Source organism: Cygnus olor, chromosome 16 (assembly GCF_009769625.2).
Source record: "Cygnus olor isolate bCygOlo1 chromosome 16, bCygOlo1.pri.v2, whole genome shotgun sequence".
Taxonomy (NCBI): Eukaryota; Metazoa; Chordata; class Aves; order Anseriformes; family Anatidae; genus Cygnus; species Cygnus olor.
In genome coordinates, this window is record NC_049184.1 from 4,529,097 (window position 1) to 4,557,065 (window position 27,969).

Consider the following 27,969-nt stretch of genomic DNA (forward strand, 5'->3'; position numbering starts at 1 on the left):
GCTGGTTTGCTCTGAGCTTCAGCTGGGCTTTGGGAAAAGCCCCCCCCCCCCCCCCCCCCCCATTCCCCACATCAAAACTCTCCAACCCACTCTCAGCAAGGGAGGGCCAGAGCCAAGGCAGGGCAGGGGCATGGGGGCAGAGGGCAAAACAGACCTTATTACACCCATTACTCCCCGGGAGACTGTAAAATACAGTCCTGCAGGGCAGAGAGAGTGCTGATTGCTTAGGCAAAGAGACTACAAAGAAAGACATCGCCACTTGTTTCTTTAAAATAAATTTCTTTAATAAGTTTCCATTTAATATGTTTATTTGCAGTTAGTAAATTGGCATTTATCTGGGCAGCACGCACCTCAGTGATCTGTGGGGATAGTGCAGACTTCCAGCTGTAGGTTAGTGACAAGGGTCCCACCTCCACCCCGTCCCTGTGCAGAGCTGCTGCCACCTCGGCTGGGGTCAGCGAGCGCCCCCCGGCCCCGCGCAGGACCCTTCCTCCCTGTGCTCTCCGTAAATAAGACACAACAAGGACGGAGGGGTCTGGTCCCTCTCAGAAGAGCTGCTTAAGGTACCTGGCGTGGACACATGAGCTCGCAGCAGCAGACTCTCAGCGTGCTCATGGCCGTGCCCTCAGTGGGCAGAGGCTTTCCGCGGAGCCCAGCGCGCTCCCTCCCTGGAGGAGCCGCCGTGGTTTCCCTGCCCGTGCCATCTGCAGGCAGCCAGCTCAGCCTCCTGCGCAAGCCTGAAGGTGAAAGCAAAGCCAAGCTGCCTCTAGCAGGCGAGGACCCAAAATGCAGGACCAAGGGTAACTGGCCGTGCTCCCATGCTGGGGAGGAGGGATCCATGAGCTAGAAGGCAGGCTGGGGTCTTTTCAGCTCAGCCTCACGCGGGCCCATAGCCAAGGACAGACACAGCTTGGCGCTTAACGGTACGTTACATAAATACAGAGATGTAAATGAGACTCTGCAGGTTTATAGCAGCAATCACTGGATGCACCAATTAACTAGACTATGGAAAAGGCATCCCTTAACTTAAAAGCCTTTTAATTTGAAGCATTTATTTTAAGTGTACATCTATTACAGTTAAGAAGAAGCAAAGATACACCAAAAACACAAATACCCAAGAACAAAAAAGTACAGATGAGAAAGAAATTAGCTGGGGGGAGGGAGGGGACAGGCTGGGGGTGACCTGATGAAGAGCAGGGAGGTGCAGCTGCCATTGGAAGAGGTCCCCGACACAAGGGTGGTGACTGGGGACCCTCACCAGAGCCGGGCAGAGCCTGCCCCAGGGACTCAGCCCCCGGACACCGAAGGCTCCCCAGGGGCTCCCGCGAGGCTCCAGGCTTATGCACAAGCTCAGCAGCTCTGAGCACCCTGCAAGCAGAGTTCTGACCGCAGGTCCGCAGCAGGACACGAAGCGTGAGATAAGCAAGAGGAGAGGGGTGACTGCTGGAGAGCAAGTCCTGCACTGGGGGCTGGAAACCTCATCCGCTCATCCAGGCCCCACCACAGGGACCCCTCAGAGGGGGTTTCATTCCGGGGCAAGGATTAGAGACAAAATGCTACAGCTCAGGACCACCCTAGAGAGAGCTGAAGCCAAATTGCCTCATCAAATAACAGATATTTTAAAAAATTCAGATGCATGTTTCAAAAAGAAAACCGGCTTCCTTTTAGCTGGAGCTGCAAGATTCATACGTTTTGACTTAAATGCAGTGGCTCAGGACTTCAGGCTGTATTTCATTCCTGGGAATGTGACTGTCTTGGAGCAACACGATGGTGAGCAGGCAGGGTGTGCACAGGTCTGGCAATCGTGACCGCCAAAACCTGCTTTCTCCCTTTCCCAACACATCCTGCAAAGTTACTTTCAACTAGGAGTGTTTATTCCCAGCATTTAACACATTCTCATTAAAACAGATCCAGGAAAAACTGACATTTCCAATAAATATTGCACTTCAAGATTAATGTGTGTGTGTCGATATTAAGGGCTGAAAGCAGACTGACATAAGACTTCCAGGCATAGCAGGTTAGCATTAAGAACAATGGTCCTGAAAAGTATTTTAAAACCCAATTAGTTATCCAAGAAGGGACAAGCCCCAAGTTTAAAAAAATTAGTATATTTTAATGCTAGTGCTCTGTGAAAAAGCCAACTCCTGTTGCAATTCCACCACTGCTGAAATGTCTCTGTTCTCTGCACCGTTGTGAAACACCTTCAGAGAGGAAGGATCTGCAGGAAAGACAGCAGGAGCAGAGGTTCTCTCCTAACACATAGACAGCGGCTGAACAGATTTAGTACCAAATGATCCAAAAGTAGATGAGAAAGAGGTGACTGGAGCTAGGGCTCTCAGGAATTAAAAGCGCACACACGCGTGCGCACATGCACACGCACACACACACACACACTAACCAACCCTAAAACCCCGATTCCAAACCCCAACAGAAGAGGTGCACCTGGAGGGAGTCCTCGTGGTGGCTCTGCATGTGGCTGCTGTGTCAGGGTCCCAAGCAGACTGGCTCCTTGGACCTCACGTTTGGAGGGCAATTTCTGTGCTTTGTGACTTGCTAGTCCTGGTAGCCGTAAAAAGGAGCCATCACTAAGTTGGCACGTACAGAGAATCCTCGTCCGTCAGCACAAAGAGCTCTGACCAGCCACATTTAACGGGGCGGGGGGTGGGAGGAGGGAAAAAAAAAAGATCAGTTTTTGCGGGTGATTATTTTTTATCCCAGAACAACTGGAAGATACATCCCTGAATGTGTTGCCCAGAGAGCTCTCAAAGTCTCATCCATTAGAGATCAGAGATGGGGACCGGGGTTTTGACAATGCAGTAACGGTCAGCGGTTCCAAGCCGCACACGCGCGCACACACACTACACAGCGTATCCCTGAAAATCCACGGGCTGCAAGGTACCCTCCAAGCGCTGTCCATCAGAAGCCAGAGCGAAGAATTACTCCTCAGAAAAGTCTCTGTCAATGTCCATATATGCCTCGTCGATGTAGCTAACTATGGCACAGGGGGATGTCCGGTCCGGACTGAGCAGTATAGATACAGTCTCTTTCCAGTAGGTAAAACTAATACATGAGCTCTGCGGGAAGAGATGAAGAGACCGGTTAGCGTGCTCAGCAGGTACTGCCATGCAGCAGAAGAGACATCTCACAGGCATTCAGCAGAGAAAACTGAAAATTGCTTCCTATTCAGCTTGACCTCCCCAGCCACACACTTTAACCCAGCCCCTATTCCCACCCAGCCTGCCCTCCCGGGGCAGCAGAGCAGGGTGCTGAGCCTGCCAGCCTCCCACTGCCCAGCTTCAGGCAGGGACGCCCAGCAGCGGGGGCAGCCGTAACCCTGCTGGGAGCAACCCAGGGCAAACACCACCCGCACGGGTCGGCAGGCAAGGCCGTCTGGGAGCAGTGCGCACACACACAAGCCCAAACTCCTCCTCTGTTGTCCAAACACAAACTGGGACACTGCAGTGCTGCAGCTGAAGCCAGTGCTGGCAGCAGCTCCCGCTCCTAGGCAGGACACAAAGACAAGACAGCCTCCCTGCTCGCATCCCCCTTATGTCATTCTTTTAAGGCCAAAAAGCCTCTCCTGCAACAACCAAGTGCTGGCAGTCTCACTCTACACCATGGATTGCCCAAAACCTTTGCACCCAGGACAGCTAGCCACTTCCAAGTGCCAAACAGCAGCTGAAAACGGAAAGTACCGCAGCACGCAAGCACAGCACCCTGAAACGCAGCAACGGCGGCCACTTTGCTCTCAGCATCATCTCCTGCCTGCAGCCCAGGAAGCCACAGAAGGGTCGCTGCAAACCATGGCACAAACATTGCAACCCAGGGTCCAGGCACTGCAGGACCCACAGCACCCTGCCACCCCATTTTTGCTAGGTGGCTAATACGATATTGCTATGGTGGATTCTGGTTACAGTAAGAGGCTCACGTACATTTTCTAAGCAGGTGCTGTCTTTATCCTTGTTGAGGTAATGCTGTTGCCAGAATCGCAGAAGACTATGGAAGTTGTTCAGGATGAAACCTGGATATTTTTCTGTGTATTCCATCTGTTGCAAAGTGCGCAGATAAAAAGGTAGCTTTTCTTTCCTTCGGGCCAGCATTAGGATAACTAAACTTGTGTTCAAACAACTGACGTTTTCCTAAAAATAAAAATGACAGTAGGTCAAACAACAACAACAACAAACCCTGAGATATCAGTTGTATACACGTCCTTACAAAACGTGCTCACAGTAAGCATGCAGAGGAAGTGCTCCTATTTGTATCAAGAAAGAAGGGACACGGGTCTCCTCAGAGAAGCCAGGTTCCTCCCTGTTCCCAGCCCAGTTCATCCGTACACAGTACCAGCAAGATAACAACGAAGTTAGTGTCAGCTCTTTACCTGTGTAAGTGTCTGTACATGAATAATATTAATGAGACGGAAAAGAAAGGACATTCTCATGGACATCTGGGACATATATGATAACAGGCGGCACTCTGATAGGACTTCTGCAACTGCAGCAAGAGGAAAAAGACAATCATCAGGTACTTAACAGTTCAGACACATTGATCCAAGCAACTCAGCAGTAAGAACCGGTGCTCAGGCTGTAGGAACAAACCTGCAAGGTGACCTTTTCTCTGTTTGATACCAAAATTTTCAAAGCCCGGGCTTAAAATTTGAGTTCAAGAAGCATTTGGACAATGCTCTCAGACACATGGTCTGGTTTTTTGGGTGGTCCTTTGGGGACCCTGGAGTTGGACTCGAAACTCCTTGTGGGTCCCTTCCAACTCAGGATATTCTACGATTCTATGAAATGAGCATTATCACAGCCACATACCCATCCACGCCATTTCTTATTCTTTACCTTTAGCATCAGACTGATTCTCAAATCGGTCCAGGGACAGTGTAATGCAGCGAACCAGCATGTTCGAGTCAACCAATGAACTGTTGATCTGATTCAAAAATATCTGGAACTAAAGAGAAGAAATTCATAGTGTCGCATTAAAAAAAATGCAAAGTCATTGTACACGAGCACTCAGAAGAAAAAAGGCCTGACGGAACAGCATGTCATAACATTTTCAGAATGTGTATGGCCAAGAGGTGCACTGACCAATTACCTCGTTGGCACAAGGGGAACAGGCTAGTGAACCTGAGCAGGAGGAGCTACAGACAGGATTTGGTGAGTCGAGCAGTCAGTGCATTCCAGGTTCTCAACATTGGAAGAATACAGTTCTTGAAGGTTACAGGATAACCACACCTTGAATTTTGAGCTCCAACACCTAAACCACACACATCACCAACAAAAGCAAACACTGATGCACACAATTTCCCTTTCCCTTCAAAAAGGGAGAGCAAGACCTAAGGTAGGTTCTGAATGCCAAAATACACCCGGTCATTTCTTTACCACACCAATACATATGTTCGTTATTTTTTATTAACTCTAACAAGAATAACAGGAGATACACACTCCCGATCTGCCTCATCCGGCCGAAGCCAATACTGGCAGTGAAGGCCGTCCAAAGGATCCCTACAGTAAGTACCTTAAAAACGTTAAGGAACAGAAAAACCTCCAAGACAGTCCTGGCATTACTAAAATCTATTATGAAGCTATCCCTGTCATGTCAATGACATCAGGATTTCACACTTTCTTCTGAAAGAGACAAATGAGACAGAAGGCTGCTGGGCTCTAGTTCCTCTAGCTCCCTATTTCCCTACACCTGCTTTGCACATCAGATAGTGCTGGGGAGGAATACAGTGAGGGATTCTTACCAACCCAAAATTTTAAGAATTTATAGATCAGAAGGTAGAAATCACGAAGTATATAGATAGATTCTCTAGAATGTGTGAGGCCAGTTAACCAAAGAACAACCTGATATTAAATACACCTTTCTTGGAAATGCATCTCTGCTACTGTTTTCCAAGATCTGCCAGACCTGACAGCAACCAGAGAAAAATTAACGTATCATAAGCAAGAGCGTGAGACCATTCAAAACCTTCCCAACAGCTGATGTTACATACACAGAAGTGCATAAAAACAAGAAATCATTTTGCAGAGAGAGCTGCCCATTCTTGATCTACATGCACAACTCAGTTTTCTAGGTAATTATGTCAACCATGACATCTTAAAATGCCCAGAACTTCAAATAATATCAAAGAAAAGGTATATAATTTTACATTATCAAATATTAAATAGCGTTTTAACTCATGTACATCAAATCAGCCCCCCCCCCCTTTCTTTTTTAAAGAAGCTCCAGCGAAACAATTTTTGGAGCCCGTCTGAGTTTCTATAACTATCAGCTTAACCCCAAACCAAGTGATATCACAGGAATTGTTCTACCATCTTTGAGCCCTGACCTTGGACCTGCGTGATCATGTAACGGGCAACATTTTCTGAACAGCTCAGCACTTGCTGACTCAGAGCAGCTGGGAACACTTCTAAGAACACGATTGTATGCAGCAACATACGCACTTGTGAAGAGACTTTGGCAGCTCACTCCTCTGTGTTTATTGTGCACCAGGCTCAACAGATGCACCAAAAGCAGCAAACCAATCTGAGTTTCCTAGTGCTGTATTTGGTTATAAGAGGGTGTAATTTGACCTGCTGGGGACAACACAAATATTTACCTTCTCATCTGTGTTGATGTACTTGTTGAACCTCTTGAATGCATCAATATTGAATTTCATCAGTTCTCCCAGAAGGTCAAAGTAACTCTGAAGCACATCCCGTGATTTGCACTCACTATCAACAATGCAGTAGAGAATATGCTGTCATGGGAGGAAAACATGTTATTGCCATGGTTTAGCCCAAATACAGCACAGACTGATTTAATCACTATTTCAAACACTTATCTGCAGGTTTAGTTCTTAAATAACAGAACTAAATACAACAATTCAGACAAGTCTTTTATGAAATTAACTTCCCAATGATGCAGGCTATAGAGCTGGCCACCCCACACACACCTGGTTGCCACAAGTAGAATTCACAAATACCTTTCAAAACTTGCCTGATAAAAACTGTATTTTTACCCCCCTTTGAATTCTTTACAGATAAATCCTTCTTGATTGCTACAGAGATGTGTTACAGAAGAAGCTGGATGTGCACGTCATTACCTCCAGAAGTCCTCTCTTTAGCAGAAACATCTGGTCTGCATAGGAGGTGGTGCCTCGCAAAAAACTTTCAACTGCCCTTGCCTGCCAAAACCTAAGAAATGGAAGAAGAGATTTTAACTCTGGAGCAAGGGTAGGAATTTATCACAACTACAATTTAAACCAAATTTCCTAACCAGTTTCATTCCAAACTGAAGCTGGAGAGAGATCTGTTGATCCTGCAGAAAATCACTGACCGTATTGGGTATGAGGTCCAATGCAAACTTTGGCTACAGTGGTAGTGCAGGTGAGGAAGAATGCCAAGTGCAACAAAGCCACATGCTCTTCACAGCTTATGGTTTTCAAGCATTTTCAACTGTTGTGAGCTGTATGAAAACAAATTGACCTTCCAATCAACTCAAAACAGCACACAGCAATGTAAAATGAACTTACCTGAAGGAGGATTCAGCTGGTTCCTTCTTCATGACCTGAAGAAGTCTGGTCAACAAACCTCTTTTCCCATCACAGACAAGACTCCTAAAGGCACATGAAGAAATGACAGCATGAGTGGAAGGGCTGTTTCTACTGCCCCTTGTAGGACACTGAATCCAACCTCTTCTCCAGAGGTTGGAATGATAAATTAATGACTAGTATTAAATATACAACATGAATATTCATTAACTTTTGTGACTTAGCTCTACCAGTGGGAGTGTTCTGCAGGGCAGACAAAGATGCTGACACCCTTGTTCTACTTCCTTTCAGTGCACTTACAACAGGGTGAATTTTTCCCCTTAAGTACTTATTCAACTTATTCCAGACAAAGTCAGGCAGGTATCTGTGCTTAGAAGGAAACGATCCAAGTAATACGGATGCCATTTCTTACCAATTAGGCAAATTATTATGATAATAGTTATAATCTAGAAATCTCAGAGAATTCCCTTTCAAAGTGAGTTAAGTCTGCTCTGTGCAGACCAAGTCCCTGCTGGTAATCTAGGAGTATTCTGACAACCGAATTCAACAAAATTTTTCACTTTGTGAGGTCTGTGCATCAGAGTTGTGTATTAAAGTGCTCATTAAATCAAAATAGTCGATTGAATAGATAATCAAATATAATACTAGAGATTCTGTAAGGAGTTTTAACACATTAATCTAATTTAGCTTATTCTAGTTATTAGCTGTTCTTAAAATATGCAGACCTGTAATGGACATTGTGTATGCACTGCTTCTCAATCAAAAAAACTAAGATTTATTCACAGCAGCAATTCATGTACTGGAGGGATCACAGCTTACTTTCCAGCTGTGTCTGCAATGCTAGTAGTGAGAAAGGCCAGACAAACAGGAAGACTGAGCACACAATAATGAAGTCCGGGCCATGAAACCAAAATCCCCATTTTAAGTTGCTTCTGTTTTTAAAGGGCCTTACTCAGAGAACGCAACACGGTTTAAATTTGCTAATGACCACACTGTACAAACCCAGCTAGACACTTCCTGCTGAAGCACATTACTGAAATTAAGGCAAGTGTTGCAGACCGTGGGATCTCAAACAAAATAGGTGACCCAAACCTCCAATGTGTTTGCACAATCCTAGAAGCTGCTGACCTTAAATCCTGTATCCCTACTCACCTGTCGGTGTTGACAACTGCATCAACTTCAGGGATGTTGGCTTTATGGGAGATAGCACTCAGCTCATTAAGTTCTTGACTGTTTAAAAGGAGATATTTGTTCCTAAAGCAAGACAGTTGGGGAGTAGGGGAGAAAAACATGATGAATCCATTCAAGAGGCAGACAAGTGTGCAACTCTATGAAAAGAAATGCCACAGGCCTTTAAGGGCTGCAGGACTAGGCAGTAAGTTTTCACCTCTCCAGCTCTCACAGCCTTTCACACTCTACTTCCCCTTCACCACAGCACACTCCCAAACTAGGCCAACTCGCTGCTCTTTTGTAAGCTGTCTTTGAAATTTGCCAAACACAATTTGCCAACACCAACCCGCTTTGAGATGCCTATTCTTTGCTGATCTGTTCAGGATCTTATGGTTTGTTTTGTAAATATTTGCTTCCAGATGGCACAAGTTTCTGAAAATCTCAGCAACAGTTTGCTGAATTTCAGTAGACTTAAACAGCAAACTTTTTCACAGCTTCCAACACTTTTTCTCTGCCATATAGTGATCTTGCTGTTCATCAGTAATTAGCCTCAGTTAGAAAGAAGAAACTGCAAAGGAGTACTCAGTCTTCCTAGTATTTTATTACTTTAAGCAAACTGTAAGCAAACTGTTTACTCTGGAAATATTTAAAGGCTTTATAAAATATAGAGAACAGGAATGGATATTAGAACAAGGAATTTGCATAAAATGATTTATCAAATAGAGATTTTTTTTTTCTTTATGAAAGCCAGTGAGTTTATCTGTGGAACAAATGAAGTGTCCAGAGTTTAGTAGGACAGGTCTGACAATGTAGAAACGTACTCCAGATGCTCCCACTGCCCTACTCCTTCCCCAGTTCCAGCATGTTTCCTTAATGCCCTCCTACTGCAAATTGCTCAGAATCGGCCAACAAAGTTTTATTTTCAAGAAACCAAGGGGAGCATATGATGCAGTGGTGGGTGTGAGGGTGTACAAAGTAGAACCTATTCATCAAAACACAGCAACTACAAAGAAGGTAAGCTATTAGACCAGAGAGGCGACAGGGATGCCCTCTTGCTTCAAACACTATCTTCCACATTAGCGCCCAACAAGTGTCATGTGAAGTTTCTTTTGATCTGGATCAACAGGTCTCTGTAATGAAAACACAGCCTCTCTCTCCATGCACGAACAGTTCTGCAAGTTTAGCTTATTCACAATTTTACTGAAGTCAGTACCAGTATATAAGCACCTACTCCCATCGTGTTCTCAGCTAACTCCACCAGACTGTAATTTCATAGAGTTTATGCAACCACTTGTTTAAAAGCCTTAACCAGATTCCACACATTCCATCCGCTCAAACACTACAGATGAAAGCTGTTTTCTATTTAAACAAGCCTGACGTCTTTGTAGTAGTCACTTCAGTAAGAACATAATCTAGAGAGATCTTACTGGAAAACGTGGAGTGATTCCTCAGCAAACAATGTCTTTAATGAAGGATCTACGACAGGTCAGCCTTCCCCTTGCATGTGAAATATGTTCAGCAGCTCCCCACTCTTATAACTAATATTCTCTAATCAAAAAGACGGCCACTTCCAATATGCATATCTAAGAAATTTAATGGGATTTGGTAAATCCTATAAAAAATATTACCCTTGGCTGTACACAACACCAGCTAGGCAAGAAGTGAATATGCACATGCATATTTAGTGCAATATGCCTCAAATGCAGAGGTTTGCTAAGGAACACGAAACCATCTTGCGGGGCTGAATTAGAGCAGCAGGACACTTACAGAACGCAAAATGCGATTCTGCAAGTCAAACTACAGCAGCAATTCTCTCTGCATCAGAGGAGGTACATCTCTTGAGTAAAGGCATTTAAAAAAACCCTACATCACCCCTCAACTACTATGGCAGAATCAAGCTTCACAAGTATGCCTTCTGAAGGCAAACAGAGCCATTCTTCCTATTTCCAACCCAGCTTCCAGATGACTACCTTCCAGATAATTGTTCCCCTAACATTTTCCACTGCATAATCAGGCTTAATCAGGTCTTCCTCCATTGCTGGTATTTAGACAGCAATTGCATCTTCCTCTTCAGGTTAACTTCAGATGTGCTGTCTTTCGCCCTGATCTTTCAACAGACTTTTTTTTGGCTTGTTCCACTCTGAATTAAGCCTGAATGTGTACACACAGGTAAAAAGCGTCTTGTGAGCACACTGCCTCACTACCGATTCTCAGGGAAAAGAGAGAAACGGCATCATGAAAGCTGCCACCTTCATCCTGCAGCCACAAAGTGGTAACTCATCACATAAATGTTTCAGTTCAATTCAACATTAAGCAAAACAGGCTCGTCTTAATCATCAGTGGACATATTAAACTTGCCCACTGGAGAGCACAGCCTTTTCATAGAGGAGCTGGAAGGCACGTAACGTTGGAACAAATGTTTAAGGACAGTGCAATGTTCCATTCACAGAGCAGGCACTGTGCCTAGGAGACCTGCTGTAACTGCAACCAGACAAACAATACCACCGAGCCACAATTTACTGGAGCTTTTCATACTCACTCATGATGATCACTAAAGCTCTGAAGAAGCCTCAAGAACTGTATCTTTAAAGTAATGTCCTAAAAAAGAGAGAATAACGGTCAACAAAACTGCTTTGGTATTTTTGGCCATCATTAATTTCCACGCTGACATGAAGCAGCTGAATTGAAAACCTATCCAAATCAAACCCATTTGGACAGTAGAGCAAATGACTTGCATAAAAGGAGAAGGGTGCACTTTGCAGGCTTCCCAAAAATAGAACAGAAGAGGAGGCTACTTGCAAGCCTATACATGTAACAGTTAATTTCTTCTCACCACAAAGACAAAAAAACCATCCTCACTATACTTACTGGTTTAGGGTATCTAGCTTTGAATAACAAAAACAACTCAACTCTTTGCAATTCGTTTTTTGCTCTGTGGCTCTCCTTGCTAGACCCAGCAGCTATCATTTTGTTAGTTTTGGTCTTTTCCCACTTTTGCCTCCAGAGACAAAAAAATTTACCCCTTTCACAATTCCCAAACTGAGAGATTGGAGAGAGGCTAAATTGCCCTCTGCTAACTTGTTAGAATGAACCACAGATAAAGACTTCAGTGAAAACAGTAATTTGCATTAGAAAAACCAAAAAACCTGAGTCCTACTGTACCTCACTTAACTTATACAGGCATTCAGTTACTCAGTACAATTCCTCAGAGTTATTACATAATAACATCAAAATCCAACACGGTACTTAAAAAGTTACTCACTGGGCTACAGTCACAATTTTGATTGTGTCCATGCAGAACAAGAGCTGATGCTGAATGCTTCCTCCAGATCAGTTTGTCAAACAAATTATTGAGGCCAGGAATCAGTCTGAACTCCGCTATCATTTTATGAACCTGGAAAAGAAGAGAAGGAAGTACTCGCTGCAGCCTCAAACACAGATATAACAGTCTGGAAAACAGATGTGCACAACTACATCATCCTCTGACAACAGAAAGAGTCAGTTCTTTATCGAATAGCATGTGTGCATGGTAGCATGCATACTGATCATGATGCATCGTTAGCTTCAATCTGTTGGTCATGGACAGGAAACACATTCTGTGAGAAAACTGTGAGCTGCTTTTTGAATTAACCACTCTGACTCTAGGACAAGCTTTGGAAATTGGGCGATCACTTGTAAGGCACTGAAAATACATCCATACCCAACTTCTGTGCATCACAAAACCAAGCTGCAAACATTCTGCTGCCAGTCACCCACTGAGCATCCTCTGCCTTTCTAGTTCACACAGCTAAAGCTGAGGCAGCCCTTTGAAGACAACAAAATACTGACACACTTTTTCTGCATGTAACCTAGGCAGGAGTCCTTAGCAAAGCAGAGCCTAGCAGTAACACAACCCCAACATAATTGAAACAAACTACAGAGCTAATAATTCTGGTGCGAACGGCTTGCACCTACAGTCCAAGCTTTGATACTTCTGAAGTAAGCACTTAGGAGGATGAGGAGTATGAGAAATATGAAGTGGGATCCTCATCAGTTGGAGGCCTATGACAAACAGCATCCCTTGAGAGGCAGTGTAAGTGAAAATCATGCACGACTGTGAAGCCCAACAAGCCGTAAAAATCACCTGCCCAATGCAGTAAAGGCTATGTTCCTTAAAATTAAGTCACCTAAACATTAAGCTAGGCCATCCTTGAGATGTAGCATCCTAACTAGCAGTACTTAAGCAGACCACTCAATTTTGCTCTGTTTTCCTCAAGTACCTGAATGAATCAAAAGTATTAAAGCCAGCGCTGTTTTACAGCTTTTCATTCTCATTCTTGTTAACAGCATAGCTGATGGGCTTCTGTGTTCCTTTTGGCTGCAGCCACCAACTTTCCCATCTACCTGGAAATCACATTCCCGCTTCTGGGCATCTCTGTGAGTATCACATTGGAGGAAGCACGCAGCTCCTTCCCACCGCACTCATGCCACCCTGACAGACTGTGAAGTTTGGAGTCCTGCACTCCCTTATCTGAGGGCACTTTCTACTCCTCTGATCCAGTCACAAGCCTCCAACAGAAGCAGCTCTGAGGAAAGCAGCTCGTAGGCCCTGGGCAACCTGATCTAGTGGGTGGCATCCCTGCCCATGGCAGGGGGGTGGAACTGATGGTCTTTAAGGTCCCTTCCAACCCGAGCTGTTCTGTGACTCTATGAATGTCTGGACAAAGCACTCCCCTGCAGTCCCATCCCTCAGCAGCCAGCTTGGCACAAGCCCCACAGGATGAAACCAAGTGTGTGAGCTGCCTGCAAAAGCCTCAGTCCCCTGCTACAGGAGGAGCTCTCTGCATTCCTTGTTTCAACTCGGGAACCTGCTCCTTCCCACACAGAGCATTAGCCACTCAATCCAATTGACACCTCCCTGATCTGAAACGTATTCAGATTACTTTTAGTTTGCTGAACTCTTAAGCTCTTCCCTGACAGACTGCTGCGTGACAAAGCTCCTGAGTCACAGTCACTGCCTTTGGATCATGCTCCCCCCACGACCCCAAGCTCATTACAACTACTGCATCCAGGGATGCCAAGACAATCCCTGCTCCATACCCATCCTTCAAACTCCTTTGCCTTTCTTTCCCCTGTTGCTGCCCGACCTCATATAAATTGCTCTATTACTTTCTCGCCCCTAAAGCTATTACGAGCTTCTACTGTACATGGTTTGTCTCCCTGTAGCAGGAGCAAGTAAAACAACTGATTATCTGTCACAATAGAGACATGCAAGACAGCCTAGAAAAATGTATGAGGAGAGTAATTTAGGGTGTGACCATAATGAGAAGGGAGCAGAGGCAGAGATCTGCAGTGACACACCACTTATCCCCAAGGGTGTGATCATTCTCAACATGGCAGCAGGTAGGAGCCAAGTCACTGTGAGCAGTTTTCAATTTATGCAAGTCAGTCAAGTTCAAACCAAGGAGTTAGAGTAAACGTTCAGCAGCAGGTTTAGTTTAGGAAGCTGCATCATGCTTCAAGCAAATGTCAGACCATTATATTGATTACCACAGCGGACTGAAGCAGATTTGTGACGCCCTTTAGAAACTGCACAAAATTATTGCAATATTAAACTATTAAGATCTTTGCCTGCTCAGACTGGAAGACTGATGTTACAGATCCTATGCTTTTATTTCCCGATAGAAAAAGAGAGCAGCTGAAATGCTTGTCAGTACGAGTGCTGTCGAAGACACTGCCACTACCTGCTTACAGAAGCTCAGCTCAACAAGGAACAGCTCGGTTCTGATTCTTAATCTGACTTCCTCTCACGAAGGGGAATAGATTTACATCTGCCACACAAGTCCCTGAAAGTTTTATGCAGATAAAGAACGATGGATATTATTACGTTCAAACAGAAGTAGTGGATTTTACAAAAGGACCTGACTCTGGACAAAAAACATTTGGGAGTGAATAACTTTAAATCTCGCAACAATTCAACTCCAGTCCTGAATGAACCCTGGAGAGGAAGAGAACTGCATGCCAGTTTTACCCTTTTTTTCCTCCTAAAAGGACTAACAACAGGAATAAAAGTTTCTTATGGTAGCAATTGTGGTTTCTGCAAGAATTGCTAGCTTCCTCTGGCTAGTATTAAACAGAATCTATTTAATTTTAATGCTAAGTATCCATTTGTAGGTTCACTGTGAACAGGTTAGTTATGTTGCAAAACCGTACTTCAAACACACTTTTACTTTGAATTCAGACTAAGAAATTTAAAGGACTGCCTGTAATGAGTATTTGTGAGTCCTATAGGGTGGGAGGTTACTAGCAAAGAACAAAATGCTCAGGATAAATGTGCTCAAGCAACAGCCCCCAAACACAGCTACTCTTGCCCAATACAACAACCCTGCAAGAACTTGAAAAAATGTGATCCTCCCAGTCTCTAGGGCATCCTAATACCCAGCTATTCCAAGCTGCTCTGCTGAGCTGAGCAGACTGCCAGCACTGGAAATCTGTCAAAACTGCACCAACAGATTGCTTCTCCTTTCCCTTCACAATATGCTTTTGACCTGTTTAAATCCCAACTATAGCCAAGCTGCAGTGACTGGTTCTCCAGAAGTTACGTAAGGTAGGGAACAAATTATTAATTTTTCACTTCAAAGGCAAGAAATGCAAAAGGAACAGATGAGTGGGATTTCTATGCAGTGAAAAGTTAGTACTGACAAAACTGAAGTGTATCCTCTCAGCTGAGAGTTTAACAACATGCTCACTTGGCTGAGGCACGGAAATGTACTGCAAAAGTCGCCAGTGTAAAAACGACCCCAGAGGACTTCCAAAAGTGAAAGAAGCCCAAGTGGAATGCCCGGTGGGGTTCTGTCCAAGCAGGTCAGCAGCACGTTGGGAGGAGGAGGAAAACCCTACCAGGCAACTCCCGCAGGTATGGCCACACACCTTCTCAAAACCAGATCCGGGAGGCTTCCTGGATGAGGCACTTCTGTCACTTAATGCTGCAGATTAGGGCAGCCCGTGAGTACCTTCACGTATGTACCAGGTCAAGGCCTGCCATTAGCTTTTGTTGCTCTGCATCCATCTTGCACCACAGCAGCAGCTCTACAGCAGCTCTCCACCCCCACGCTGTCACAAGCTGTGCTCAACAAGTCCTGCCCAATGGCTCATTCTCAGCAACAAAACACTGCCTATTTGTTTGTGCATCACTGCAATGATAGGATTTGTCCAGCTTTATGCCTTGAGCTTTGCCCTTCATGTTTCTGTGTCCATGACCTAATTAATAAGCACTTAGGTTTACAGAGACATCATCAACTTTTGCATGTGTGATCATTTGCCAATGCTCACCTGATTCCTTTGTCTCCCCATGAGCAACACACAGAGAACATACAACACCTCCAGCTTATACATAATCTCGTGCATGATCTTCATAGACTGTGGAAGCTGTGTTCGTGTTGAGGTGTTGGCCAATCCACTTTCATCAGAAGACTCTGAACAAGATGGCAAAGATGTGAGCCTGAGGCAGTTTCAACAGGAAAGGATTCGTTACAGTTATTACTTTTACACTCAGACACTACAGATGTAAGACCAGCAAGTCTGCCTGAATCCTCTTCACAACTAAAAGTATTGGCATACAACAAATAACCAATTTAAATTAAACGCAAGAGAAGAGGAAAAATATAGCTGGAACTTTAGAAGAGATAAAGTTTGATTTTTTAAAACTATTTAAGTTTTCCATAGTAAGGTAAATGGCATCACCTACATAAAGTAACTAGGATCACCTAATATGAATAATAGAATACTGCATCAAAAAGAACTTGGCAGAAAAGGTAATAAAAATAAGTGTGAGATTATCAGAAGCATTTATTATTCGCCTACTTCCATTTTGTACCTCAATACCAGCATACTTAGGCCACAGTTAAATATTTTCATAGCCCTATTACATTGCTAAAGGGAGAAATTGGATGTAACATGCCACAACTGTAAGTAGAAAATGTGATGAAATCATGAGTGACACACAGAAATGGGGACAGTGAAATCTTCAGGTTGCAGTTCAGAATGGAGTTAGCTCTTTACAAAATTCATAACTAAGCCACGAACTGCCCTGCCAGAGGATAGTGTAAATGCTTTTTAAACCCATGGGAAGGAACAGTCACCAGACAAGAACACAGAGGAACAAAACCATCAAAGGCTAAAAAGTATAGACACTACCTTTGACTCATAAATCCGTACGCCACAAGCCACTAGAGACTGAGGCAGTATTCTGGGAAAGTATGTCTAGGTTTGCTTGCTAACTGATTTTGTGGGTCAAGAAAGAGCTGCAACAGGGCACGTTGCACCTCTGCGAAATTGCCTGGTGAATTTTGTTTCAGACTACTAAGCGGTCTCCAGTTTGCATCAAGATGGTGTATAAAGGTATGTACAAGATGCTGTTGGAGCATATACTTCATTTTTGTGCACTTTCAATTTTTTAAAATAGTTTCTGCAAAACTAACAAAGATGGATGAAGAAGAAAGCTTCTAAAGAAGTAAAAAACAAAGATTTAGCTATCAAATTTTGGGGATAATTTTCATTTCGTTATTTAGTGCTTTGAATTAAGTAAAACGTACATTGCAATTTTGTAATATTGAAGGGTGAAAAAACAAACCAGGCACTTGCTTTAAAGCTTTTTCCTAAGTTTGTATTAACACTTCCATACACTCCTCTGGAACAACCTTTCCTTTTTAAAGGAGGGGTCACTTCCTTGGTATGAAGTATATGGAATAAATTCCATCAGCCTAAGTTTTAGAGCAAATTCTGGTAAAGTCACTTACCTCAGACGTGTTCTTGTCACTCTGGGGGAGACTAATTCTAAGGATGTAGTGTTACAAGTAAGTGTTATAAGTAAGCGTTATCCAGGCGTACAAAGGGCACAGTTTATCCTGGAACGCTTTTCCTTTTGCTAACTTCAGCTCATGAAAATTAATCAGTGCTACATGAGAACAAAACAGAGTCAGACCTAAATGCTGATATGGCAGTCTTTCATGCAAGAAAAGTGGAATCAATACTGGTTGAAAGGAAAAGCAACAAATGACAAATACTGAAGAAAATAAAGTATGCGTTGCTAATGGTGGCTAGAGGAATGCAAGCCAGATACCTGTACTGCTCTGCTCTGCCTCTTCATTTGCCACTCTCATCAGTGCATCAAGCACAAGCGCATTGTCCAGCCAGGTATACCATTCTTCTAACTCCTGCAGGAAGCTAGAAGTACCCGTTGTTTCAGATACCTTCCGTGTTGCCAGTTTGCATAATCGCTCAATGAAGCCTGGAATATTCAGAAGCGTAGCTGAAAAAGAAAAATTATATTATGACTCAGGATCACCAACAACAGTCATCAAAACCTCTCTACTGACAGGTACCAAAATACCTACATTAGAAATACAGAAAAGTACAAAGGAACAAATTCCATCTAGTTAAAAAGATCCAAAGATTGAAGTAGTTGGTGCACTCTCCTCTTAAGAGCTGGGAGAGAGCGTACATATGCTAGGCATAATTCCATCAGCACTAAACTGGTCTACGTTGGACTTACACTGGATAAAAAAACAATTCTGCCCTATTCTAACTGCTTGTTTCTGGACAATTCCCTTTCACTGACACTGCTGTTTTCTAACCCATAGTGAGTCAATATCAAGAAACCAATCTGGCTGAAAATTAAGCAGGCAGAAATAAAGCAGCAGCCCTTGAAAGGGCCAGCTCCACCCTCCTCCTTTCTGTGTGTGATGCCACCTCCTTCATTTTGCCTCCTGCGGTGTTTGCCTCATAGCAAACTGAACTAGCCCACTTCTGTAGCTGGCTAGAAAGCTCTTCGCATTTTAAGTATTTGCTTCCCAAACTAGTTCATCAGAAAGTAGAATAGGAGGGGAGCACATGATGGCAGCCCCAAGTTAGAGCGTTGTAATTGTTGTGAACTGAACCTTTAGAAACAGCAGTTCAAGGACAGAAGTCACTGATCTGCAAAATCTTTGGGTGGCTTAGAGTGTGCTAGTATATGCATTTTGTCCTAAAGTTTTCACAGAATGACTTAATTACAGGACCTGTTTATTATTTCATAGAACAGCTTGGGTTGGAAGGGACCTCAATGATCATCCAGTTCCAACCCCCTGCCATGGGCAGGGATGCCACCCACTATACCAGGTTGCCCAGGGCCTCATCCAGCCTGGTCTTGAACACCTCCAGCGATGGGGCATCCACAACCTCTCTGGGCAAAGAAGTCAAGTTACACTGAGGTAAATACATGGCTAAGTCTTCATACTTGCACATAACGTAGAAAAGGACAAAGAATTTAGCCATGAACACTATGTAAAAAAGCTGTGATTCTGCTCACTAGTACCATCTTGGAAAGAATAAACTCCCTAATAAAGATTTTTAAATGGAATATGCTTTTCAGTCTTAGATACAGTCTCTGACTGTGCAAACAAAAAATGGTCAGTTAAACATTTGCTCAGCCAAGTTCAGCTCTACGGGGTCCAAGCTTATTCAGTTCAACTAATTTAAATTAAACTTTGTACCCACACCCAGACATACTTGTGCATTGCTCTTCACAAGCAAGCTCTGGTGATCGCAAGGCAGAAGACAATACACCACCACCCCCCTTTAAAGTTTCTCAGCTTCCGCCTGCCATATTATTCTACCCATCTTTCACTTGGATGCTCTATAGCTGGCAGTGGTTATGAACAGAGCTTTCTTCTTCATGGCTAATACAGAACATTAGAAGACAGGAAAAACAGCTCCAAAACCCCTTTTTGTGCATCTTGAAATGGTCTGACCTGGACCTATGCAAATGTCTGCTTCAGAAGCTCAAAAGATTTTTAGTATATCAAGAGCTGAAAACAGCAGATTCCACCTTTGATAGTATTTTAATTTAAATGTCTTGCCTAGAAGGTTGAGTATGAATTTAGGACTTCTGCAACTGAGCAAGGCTCCTGCGTCTGTACTTGGAAAAATAAGAAAATCTGCACTCTGCCCACAGTTAAAGTTTAGATTAGACCCACAGATTTCAAAGGCTAGCGTGGTAAGGGTAGACAAGTGACTAACAAACATACTTTTCTTGTTGATAGACAGACATCCTGCTCATGACAATGCCCGATAAAAATCAGAGAAGGAACTACTCTGACAGCAACTGTGACGGTTGTAGAGATTTAGTTCAGGAACTCATATGTTAAGGAGAACATGAAATTACTGAGAGCTGCTAAAGGGAAGGCCATGGAAGCAACCACGCAATAGAAAACAAATCCAATTATTTTAAGCCATTCAGTTGACCAAAGATGGCTGAAATGACTGACTCAACTCACCTAACTACTAACTGCATCTGAAACTGAAAGCTAGAAAGTTTCATTAACAGAGAAGACTGTCTCCAGGAATTGCTCAAAGAAACTGAATAAAGACAAACACTTTGTAAGACAGAATGCTTACAGTAACTGCTAAAAACACACACTATAGATCTAAGGTTGAGAAGAGGGAAATTTTACATTATTGTGATTCTTCTGCATTTGTTCACAATGTAACAGTTACCTTGATTAACTTCAGCTCGAGACGGTCCCAAGTTTTTTTTTCTGCTGAGCATTTTTGGCAAGCAGCGTGTGCTTGTCATCACTTCCTGTGTCAAGTTCAGAAATTGTGACGGCGAGGATCCTGCAGAAATTTGCAAGCTGCTGCTGATCAAAACTAGACACAAGGCTTGCAAGATTGGGTATATCATCCAGTTGTATCATTTCCTGGAAGAGGCAATGTAATCTAAGTTGTGCGTGATGTTCAATAGGAGAATGTACAACACAGCCTGAAATCTTCATCTACAGCTTCTCTGTGGTGAGATCTGTGTTATTTCAATGTTAGTAAAACAGAAGCACACAAGCAGTGGCAAATGAACTCTGCAAACAGCTGTTACTTTACAACTGGTGTCATTTATGTTTATTAATTCCAGAAGCATATGTATCTATCCTTTAAAGACTTTAAGGGCTCTGCATTTAAGTCAAATTTGGGGGCCTTTTTTCTTTTTTAATCATTTAACAGACCATTTGCATTTAAAGTTTCAACTCTGAGTTTTCCACTTCTGTCTGTAGTTTCTTAGAAGCTTACAGATGAGAACAGGCTCCTAGATTTCGCTCCCTCAGTCTTGTTCATTAAAAGATATAAAAATTATTTTGAAAATTTGTTATTTACATTCAGATAAACTAAGCTTGTTTACTTCTTTAGAAGTGCAATATCCTCAACTTTACTCTGAAAAAAAAACAGTAACAAGCTAGCTACAAGACCCTGACCCTCTCCACATAATGTACATTTTGTTGACAATTTTCCCAGCGTTACACCTCTGAAGTTTTCTTTGCACCACATTAGGGTACTACGCTGTAATGACATCAGCAAGGTTTTCAGTACAAGTTCAAAAACCCAGCTCACACAGAAGACCTCACTGTCTGTTCCCCCAGCCTATAGCAAACAACCTCAAGTAATCTCAGGGAGATAACAAAACCCAAGGTAAGGGAGAGAAGCACAGGAAGCTTTCTGGATGTCTGCAAGACTACTGAAATATCTGGAAAGTAATCAAAAGGAAAGGACTAAAAAATGAATTTGGATGAGTTCCATTTTCTTTATTTGAAATATTGGCCATGATTTAATAATGAGCTACGTATCCACTCCCCCCATCATCCTCTGCAAGCTATGCAAAAGCATTACAAATATGATACCACATACATAGTTTGGCTTCTGTCTGAACTGTGATTAAAGCTAATGATCAGTGTAAACAGGCATGCTTCAAACAAGCTACAAGAAGTGAGAATGCTAGCTTTGAGAATTATTTTCAGCAACCCTTCACAGAAACAGCTACATTTTCTCCACTGGCCTGAAAAGCCATGCAAAAAGAAGAAACCAGTTAACAAACCTTTTTTACTCCCAAGATATCTTCAATGAGTGTTGCAGTTTGCAGGAACGTCTTTTTGTTTGTCATCAGTGTAAACAGGAACAGCACAAAGTCATTTCTTTCTGCCAGTCGCCTTGTGACTCCTTCCGTCTAGAAAGCAACAAGAAGCACACAGAGTCAGAGCCCACCTTGACACATCATGCTACAGGCACATGCACAACAGTTTTAAGATGATGTATTATCAAATCCTCTGTTCCTGAAAACATTGTGTTTATAGTGACCAAATCTAACTCCAATCCTTGCTTGAAGTTAACAAGAGCCTTGCAAAAACTACAGGCTCCAGGATGAGAGCCTTCACTCAAGGCAGAGTCGTTTACTTGCTTAAATCAAGAGTAAACACTGAATGCCTGGAAACATGTCAGAGAGGCTTGTCTCTAGTTTCCCATACAAATTATAATCAGCTCCATTTCATAATATGCAAATGCAGTCCCCAGATTCCTCCTTAACTGTTAGCATTCCTCTCAGCTGGGCAGAGTTCAAGCAACCAGAATCAAGCATCAGCCTTAATGAATTCAGTGATGAACACATCAGTCATGCTACAGCACACTAAGGCATGACTTTTGGGTTCATCACAGAGTTAGGTAATGCTAGCTTTCATGCTCTGATCTCTGCTGACAGCACGGACAGTCTTTTCTGGAATTAAACGTAACTTAAACTACATCCTCAGTGCTTGCAAAATTGGCTATTGTGACTGACCTATCACCACTGCTCACAGAAATAGACTAGCTTACATTCTTCCTAAATATTTACAGATAAACATAAGAACAGTTTATGTCGCACACAGAAGACCTCTGTGATCCTGAACAGTTCTCATTCAAATGAGTGGTAATAATAAAGTGAATCAAGTCAAACAGCAGCTAATCCAAAAAATGCAAACTTGTTCCTTCGCTATTACAATAATCACGGTTTGCAGAAGTTGCATTACCTCTAGTTTAAGGAAAAAAAATAAAATCCTATTAAGTCAAGCAGGCGGTGGTGCTCCCTCTGTTCTCCTTCCCATCTGTATACAGATACTTAGTACTCAAACTCTCGAGATAAGGTCGATGTCTTTGGAAGAGCTCCAGTCCAGTGACTATCATCTTGTTTTTTTTTTCATTAAACAACGCTCCCTAGGTTATGACCTAATAAACTGTGTGATTAACTAAACAATGCTGAGGATGTTCCCTGTAAGCATAATCAGAGGCATGCCCTTCTAGCTCTCCATTAAAATTCTGAAGCTATTTCAATAGCTGGCACTGATCTGCCATCAATGCGCAACTGGACTGATATTCAACATACAAAGAATTTGCAGGATCAAACTTAAAGAGTTTGCCAGCACTGTTACTGAACAAGATGAGCTGTAGCTTGGGTTAGACTGTAGGCATCCATTTCTAGTTTCAAATTTTAAGCCTGAATACAACAAACGCTGACATGAATTTCCTATGGGAACACAGACACACAAAGATCCAAACAAGAGAGATTAAGCTTAACAACGTGCCTAAGACGACACAAATTATTTGAACAATGATCCAAAATACAGGGTGGTCCTATATTTAACTAAAGAAATTCTAATGAAAAGATTCAGAGTAAGTTTAAATTATTTTTAAAAGAGTCTGTCTGTTGTCTTGTCAAGTATAAAACAATCACATCACTTGAAAAACAGCAGATGTACTGGTCAAGCCAGAACGCATTTTCATAGCAGTTGCACTTACACATATACACGTGTTGTACAGTATGCTTAAACAGTCCTTGATGAGGTCATCGCTTACTGCAAAGAAGAAAACAGACATTCACTAGTCTTATCTTGACAAGTAATGTTGCTCAGTAACATCCACAGTAGTGACATGAATAGCTATAAACTGAGTGAGAATTCCAGGCTAACTACTGACTTGGATCATACCTGCAAATGTCTTGCAGATAAAAAAAACAGTAAATTACTCTGTAACTGCTCTGTTTGCTTGCTTTCTTCCAAAACTACCACTGCCTAGGACTGCAGATAGAGATGTACCTGAGGTCTAGCACACTTCTTAGTCATGCGCAGAAAATTACAGGGTTTGTAAACAGTATTTTAGAGAAGGAAAGAAGTCATAAATCAACTCAAAATTTGTCAATATGGAAAAAATGCTATAAGAGACAAATTAATTCCAATTATTAAACATGAAAAGAAGTCAGTCTTTAGTTCATGTGTTTTTCTCCAGGCAGCATCAGGAATCGGTAGAAAAGCTTTCAATCTGATTTATTCCAGCATTTTAATATTTAAAAAACATACGGGCATAGAACACCTGCCTCTAGCTCAAGTTCAAGTTACTTCACCTTTGAAGTTCCCTGGCTGGTGGGCAGGGAGCACGGCGCATACCATGACATTTTCTTTCCTCAGGAGAGTTGCAGGGAGTCAACAGAATCACAGACAAGAAAAATGGAAACACTAAACCGAAGCTGCTCCAGCAGGAAAGCTGACCTGAAGCTACTGCTCCCCATTAGCAAGTTCTCTTTACAACAATTTGGAAATTACTAGTCACTGTGACTTGCTCAGGAAAACAGCATACTTTTCATTATCTCACAATCTCTATAACTCCTATGACATAAACAATGCTTTGTGGTTTATTGTTAATAATTGTTAACAGTAGCTATAGCCACAGTAAGATGAAGTTTCAAGTGACTACAGATTTGCTGCATTGAGAAAAGTTATGCTGACAGCATGAATACTCCTGATTTTGCAGCAGGTTACTATCCTAATTCTCAACATGAATCACTACTACAGAGAATAAAGAAACCAATGATTCATTTTGGAACACGAAATCCCTGGTATAGAAGGAAAAGAGCAACAGAAAAATAGAATAACTCCTGCTTCAAGAAGGGTAAAAGGCAAAAACGGAAAAAAAATGAGCAGATCTATTTACTTACTTTTTTGTTTCTTCTTTTGTGTCATAAGGGTTGGTCTCATGAGAATTTCTACTAAAAGCTGTAAAACAATAGATAAAGAATTAAGGGAATAATCATTGGGACACAAATAACCAGTTAATTTGTCAGTGACAAATTCAAACTTAGACCCATCTTTGTTGAAGTCACTAAGATGAATGATGGGAGTTTTACAATCAAAAACCCGGTGGTGTCAATATTACGTTCACAAAAAATAGTTGTATTTACCCTGCAGAAAGAATAACACACTTATAAAACAGGCTCCCAGCGGCAAGTTTTTAAGCACGAGTCTGCAAAGAATGTATTTTCACACATATCCAGATAACATCAAGGATGACTATCACACGTTTCCCAAAATAATGAATCTTTAGCAATAATCTGCAAAGAAATGAAGATTTTGAAAGGGCTCTTCCTAAATCTTGCTGGATTCCAAAATATATTTCAACTTGAAAGAGGAAAATATATTTTTCAGTGTTTGTTAGAGCAACTGTTGAATTAATAGGGTAGCAAAATGACAGCAGCACTAATGTAGTGCTCATATTAACAGCTTAATTTTTAGGAGGAGAATGCACACCTCAAGGCCAGGTATCCAAGATAAGCACGCAAAGACATCCATAAACACTTGGGATGCAGACCACCTGCTCTTCTCCTGGGAAAGAACATCTACTGCAAGCAGTGTGTCTTTCAAGAGTGGCTGCAGTAAAGATCTCTTCTATCCTGCCACAGAAGCATACCCTATCTCTTTCTTTTTCAGTACTATAACCCACCACGTAGTTATCATCTTATCCTTGAGCACTGGTATGCTTCGCACATACACTCCAGGGACTGGACTGCAGTGGTGTCAGACAATCCTTGGAGAGGGCTTTCTTCAGCCATCCTACTGAAACCACAACAATATGCGGCAAGAAGTGCAAAAGGCCAAAGGCAGAGAGAGAATAGGTAAGAGGGTGCCTCACTTACTCAGAGAAAAAAAAAAACAAACAAACAAAAACAAACACAGAAATGGAGTTATGAGATCTAATTTCTTGAAATGGGCTTGCATTCATGTCCAAAGTCCCTAAAGCTCATGTATTAATTGACATGCTCGCGTACTCTCAGGCAGTATTTTACAATAATTCATATAAAGGGATGATGCACAAATGTGCTTTTGTTCTTCCTTGATGTAAAGGCTGTCTGAATCTGAAAGTATCTACACAAACATGCTATCACACATTATAGTGTGATGCTATGGAGTACACTGCAAGTCTAGTGTCTTCCAAAGTTACTGATACTTCATGGTTTGAAATATCCCAACTCAAAATCAGTACGTGGCACACACAGAACTAGTAGATCAGACTAATTGCCTTTCAGGTACTAAAGTAGGACTTTCAAAAGCACCTACCGCTACCTTCTAACACTACCTTTAACCAGATTAAACTCACTTGGACCAGCCAAATCTCTCACCACAGGCACCAGGTAATTAGGAACCAGGTATCTATTGTTATAGTCAGAAAGCTGACTGTTACCCAAGAAAGCTAAAAAAAAAAAAAGAAACAGAAAACAACCAAACAAAAAACCAAACCACCAAATCACTCCCCTTAACTATCAAAAAAACAAATATACATTCACATTTAAATATGAAACAAGGCCTTTTTCAGTGCATTCTTATGGTAAAAACTCTTTAATAGAAAGCATCACTTTCTCTGTTTAAAAATAAAAAGTATTGTTTTTAAGCATTTTCATACTATGTTCTAAATTGTTTGGGTAGCTGAAGAACGTTGTCCTCAAATGACATGATTCCAGCAACTAAGCTAGTGTTATTTTCAAAATAATATATCCTAAATAGATGTCTTGTTGAAATAAAGGCCCATTACGCGTAACAAGAGAGAAGTAGCAACAACTGCTAGACAAAAAAAAATAAAGTTCATCAGTTGCCTGAAAAACACAAATCATACATTTCTAAGGAAAGGCAAGATCCTAGTGTCTGTCACAATAAAATTGAGCAAACTTGGATATATTTGTAATGTCAAATTACAACAGATAAACAAAGAGATAAATTGCCAAAACATCTACACATAAACCTAGCAGCCCTGCTTAAAAATTTTTCATAGATGAAGCAGCACGCATTGCATGGCAGCAATAAAGAGACAACCTTGCCAGAAGTGTGCTAGTGTGCTTAAAACCAAAGACATTCCCTTCAGTAAGTGTCATTCTTGGTGCTTTAGTAGTGACTATGGTATTTAACCTTTCAACTAGAAATCATTTGAAACCGTTGAAGACCCTAGAGGTCTTGTCTCTCAAGTTACAAGCAGGCTACCTGAAGAAACAATCAAATTTACAACATAAAAAACAGCATTTTGCTTTTGATGATGTAATACATTGGAAAATACACCTTTTTCACATTTTGAACGACTCAAATAGGCACAGTTGTAATTACTAACATCAAATCAGTAAAATGCTTCTGTAGCTTGCATTTAGAAACTTCACGAGTCTCAAAGGTGTCATTTACAGATTTAGCAACGGCATGACTACCATGCAGAAATCTCTTGGTATCTTTGAAAAAAAAAAAAAAAAAGAAAAAAAACAGCAACAAAACCAAACAAAAACACGACCAGCCACACTTACATCAACTCCTCCAAACAAGTCAAAGGTGTACGTATTTGGGAAAGTGGACTCTTGAGCAGCTTTTCTATCTTCTGTAACAAATGCCATGGCTTCCATCGAGAGAAGCGGAGAAATTTCCTGTATGCAGTTTAAAAATACAAACAAAAGAGATGATTCATAGAGAAAACTATTCATCAGTATAAACACAACTTTCTCAGACTATCCATGTGATCTAGTGACTAATCAATTACACACATTCCTAGCTATTATTTGCATCCAGTTCACAGGTACTATCATGCAAACACTTTCAAAAGTCGCAGTGTATCATCATACTAGCCTTTAAAGAAAGTTAACAACAAAAAAACCACCCCATTCCAGAACACAGCAGACAATACCTTTAAGATGCTTTGGCACTGGGAGAAGTCGCTGTTTGGGTGGCTATGCTCGTACAGCTTTTGCAACAGTAAGGGAATCCCATTCCATTTTGCTTGTTTATCTCTTTCCTTTAACAAGGCCTCTGTGATCTGCAACAAAGGACGAATATAATTCCCACACGTCCAGTGCATAACACCCAGGAAAACACCCTGCCCATAATTCCAATATTGGAATACCACAGACAATCACATGTTGTAGTCTGTACCATTAGAAAATGCAGCACCTCTTCCCAAACAGCAATCTATCCAGGACTGGTAGCAGCAGAATTTTACAGATGGTCGACGTATCTCATGTGGGACAGGGCTTACAGCAGGTGTTATCACTTCAAACACTTACTTATTCGAATATATACTTAGTTATTAGTTATTAGGGAAACATAATCATCTCTAAATAATTCCACTAGTGTAGCTCTGATTGACAGGTCACTGAAGGA

At 42.0% G+C, this 27,969-nt stretch overlaps 1 protein-coding gene across 1 annotated transcript in view; it reads right to left on the minus strand.

Moving 5' to 3' along the window:
* Window positions 1-270: 270 nt before the first annotated feature.
* LOC121078968 (transient receptor potential cation channel subfamily C member 4 associated protein) overlaps window positions 271-27,969 on the minus strand; it is a 36,763-nt gene continuing 9,064 nt past the window's right edge. The window contains 19 exon segments of the mRNA XM_040575725.1: window positions 271-3,074; window positions 3,933-4,139; window positions 4,379-4,491; window positions 4,842-4,950; window positions 6,602-6,742; window positions 7,088-7,178; window positions 7,517-7,600; window positions 8,687-8,788; window positions 11,244-11,302; window positions 11,967-12,098; window positions 16,016-16,158; window positions 17,805-17,993; window positions 20,219-20,253; window positions 20,255-20,421; window positions 21,582-21,710; window positions 23,312-23,367; window positions 24,504-24,561; window positions 27,123-27,239; window positions 27,497-27,625. Coding sequence (XP_040431659.1) covers window positions 2,937-3,074; window positions 3,933-4,139; window positions 4,379-4,491; window positions 4,842-4,950; window positions 6,602-6,742; window positions 7,088-7,178; window positions 7,517-7,600; window positions 8,687-8,788; window positions 11,244-11,302; window positions 11,967-12,098; window positions 16,016-16,158; window positions 17,805-17,993; window positions 20,219-20,253; window positions 20,255-20,421; window positions 21,582-21,710; window positions 23,312-23,367; window positions 24,504-24,561; window positions 27,123-27,239; window positions 27,497-27,625 — 2,199 coding nt within the window. The 3' untranslated portion in view covers window positions 271-2,936.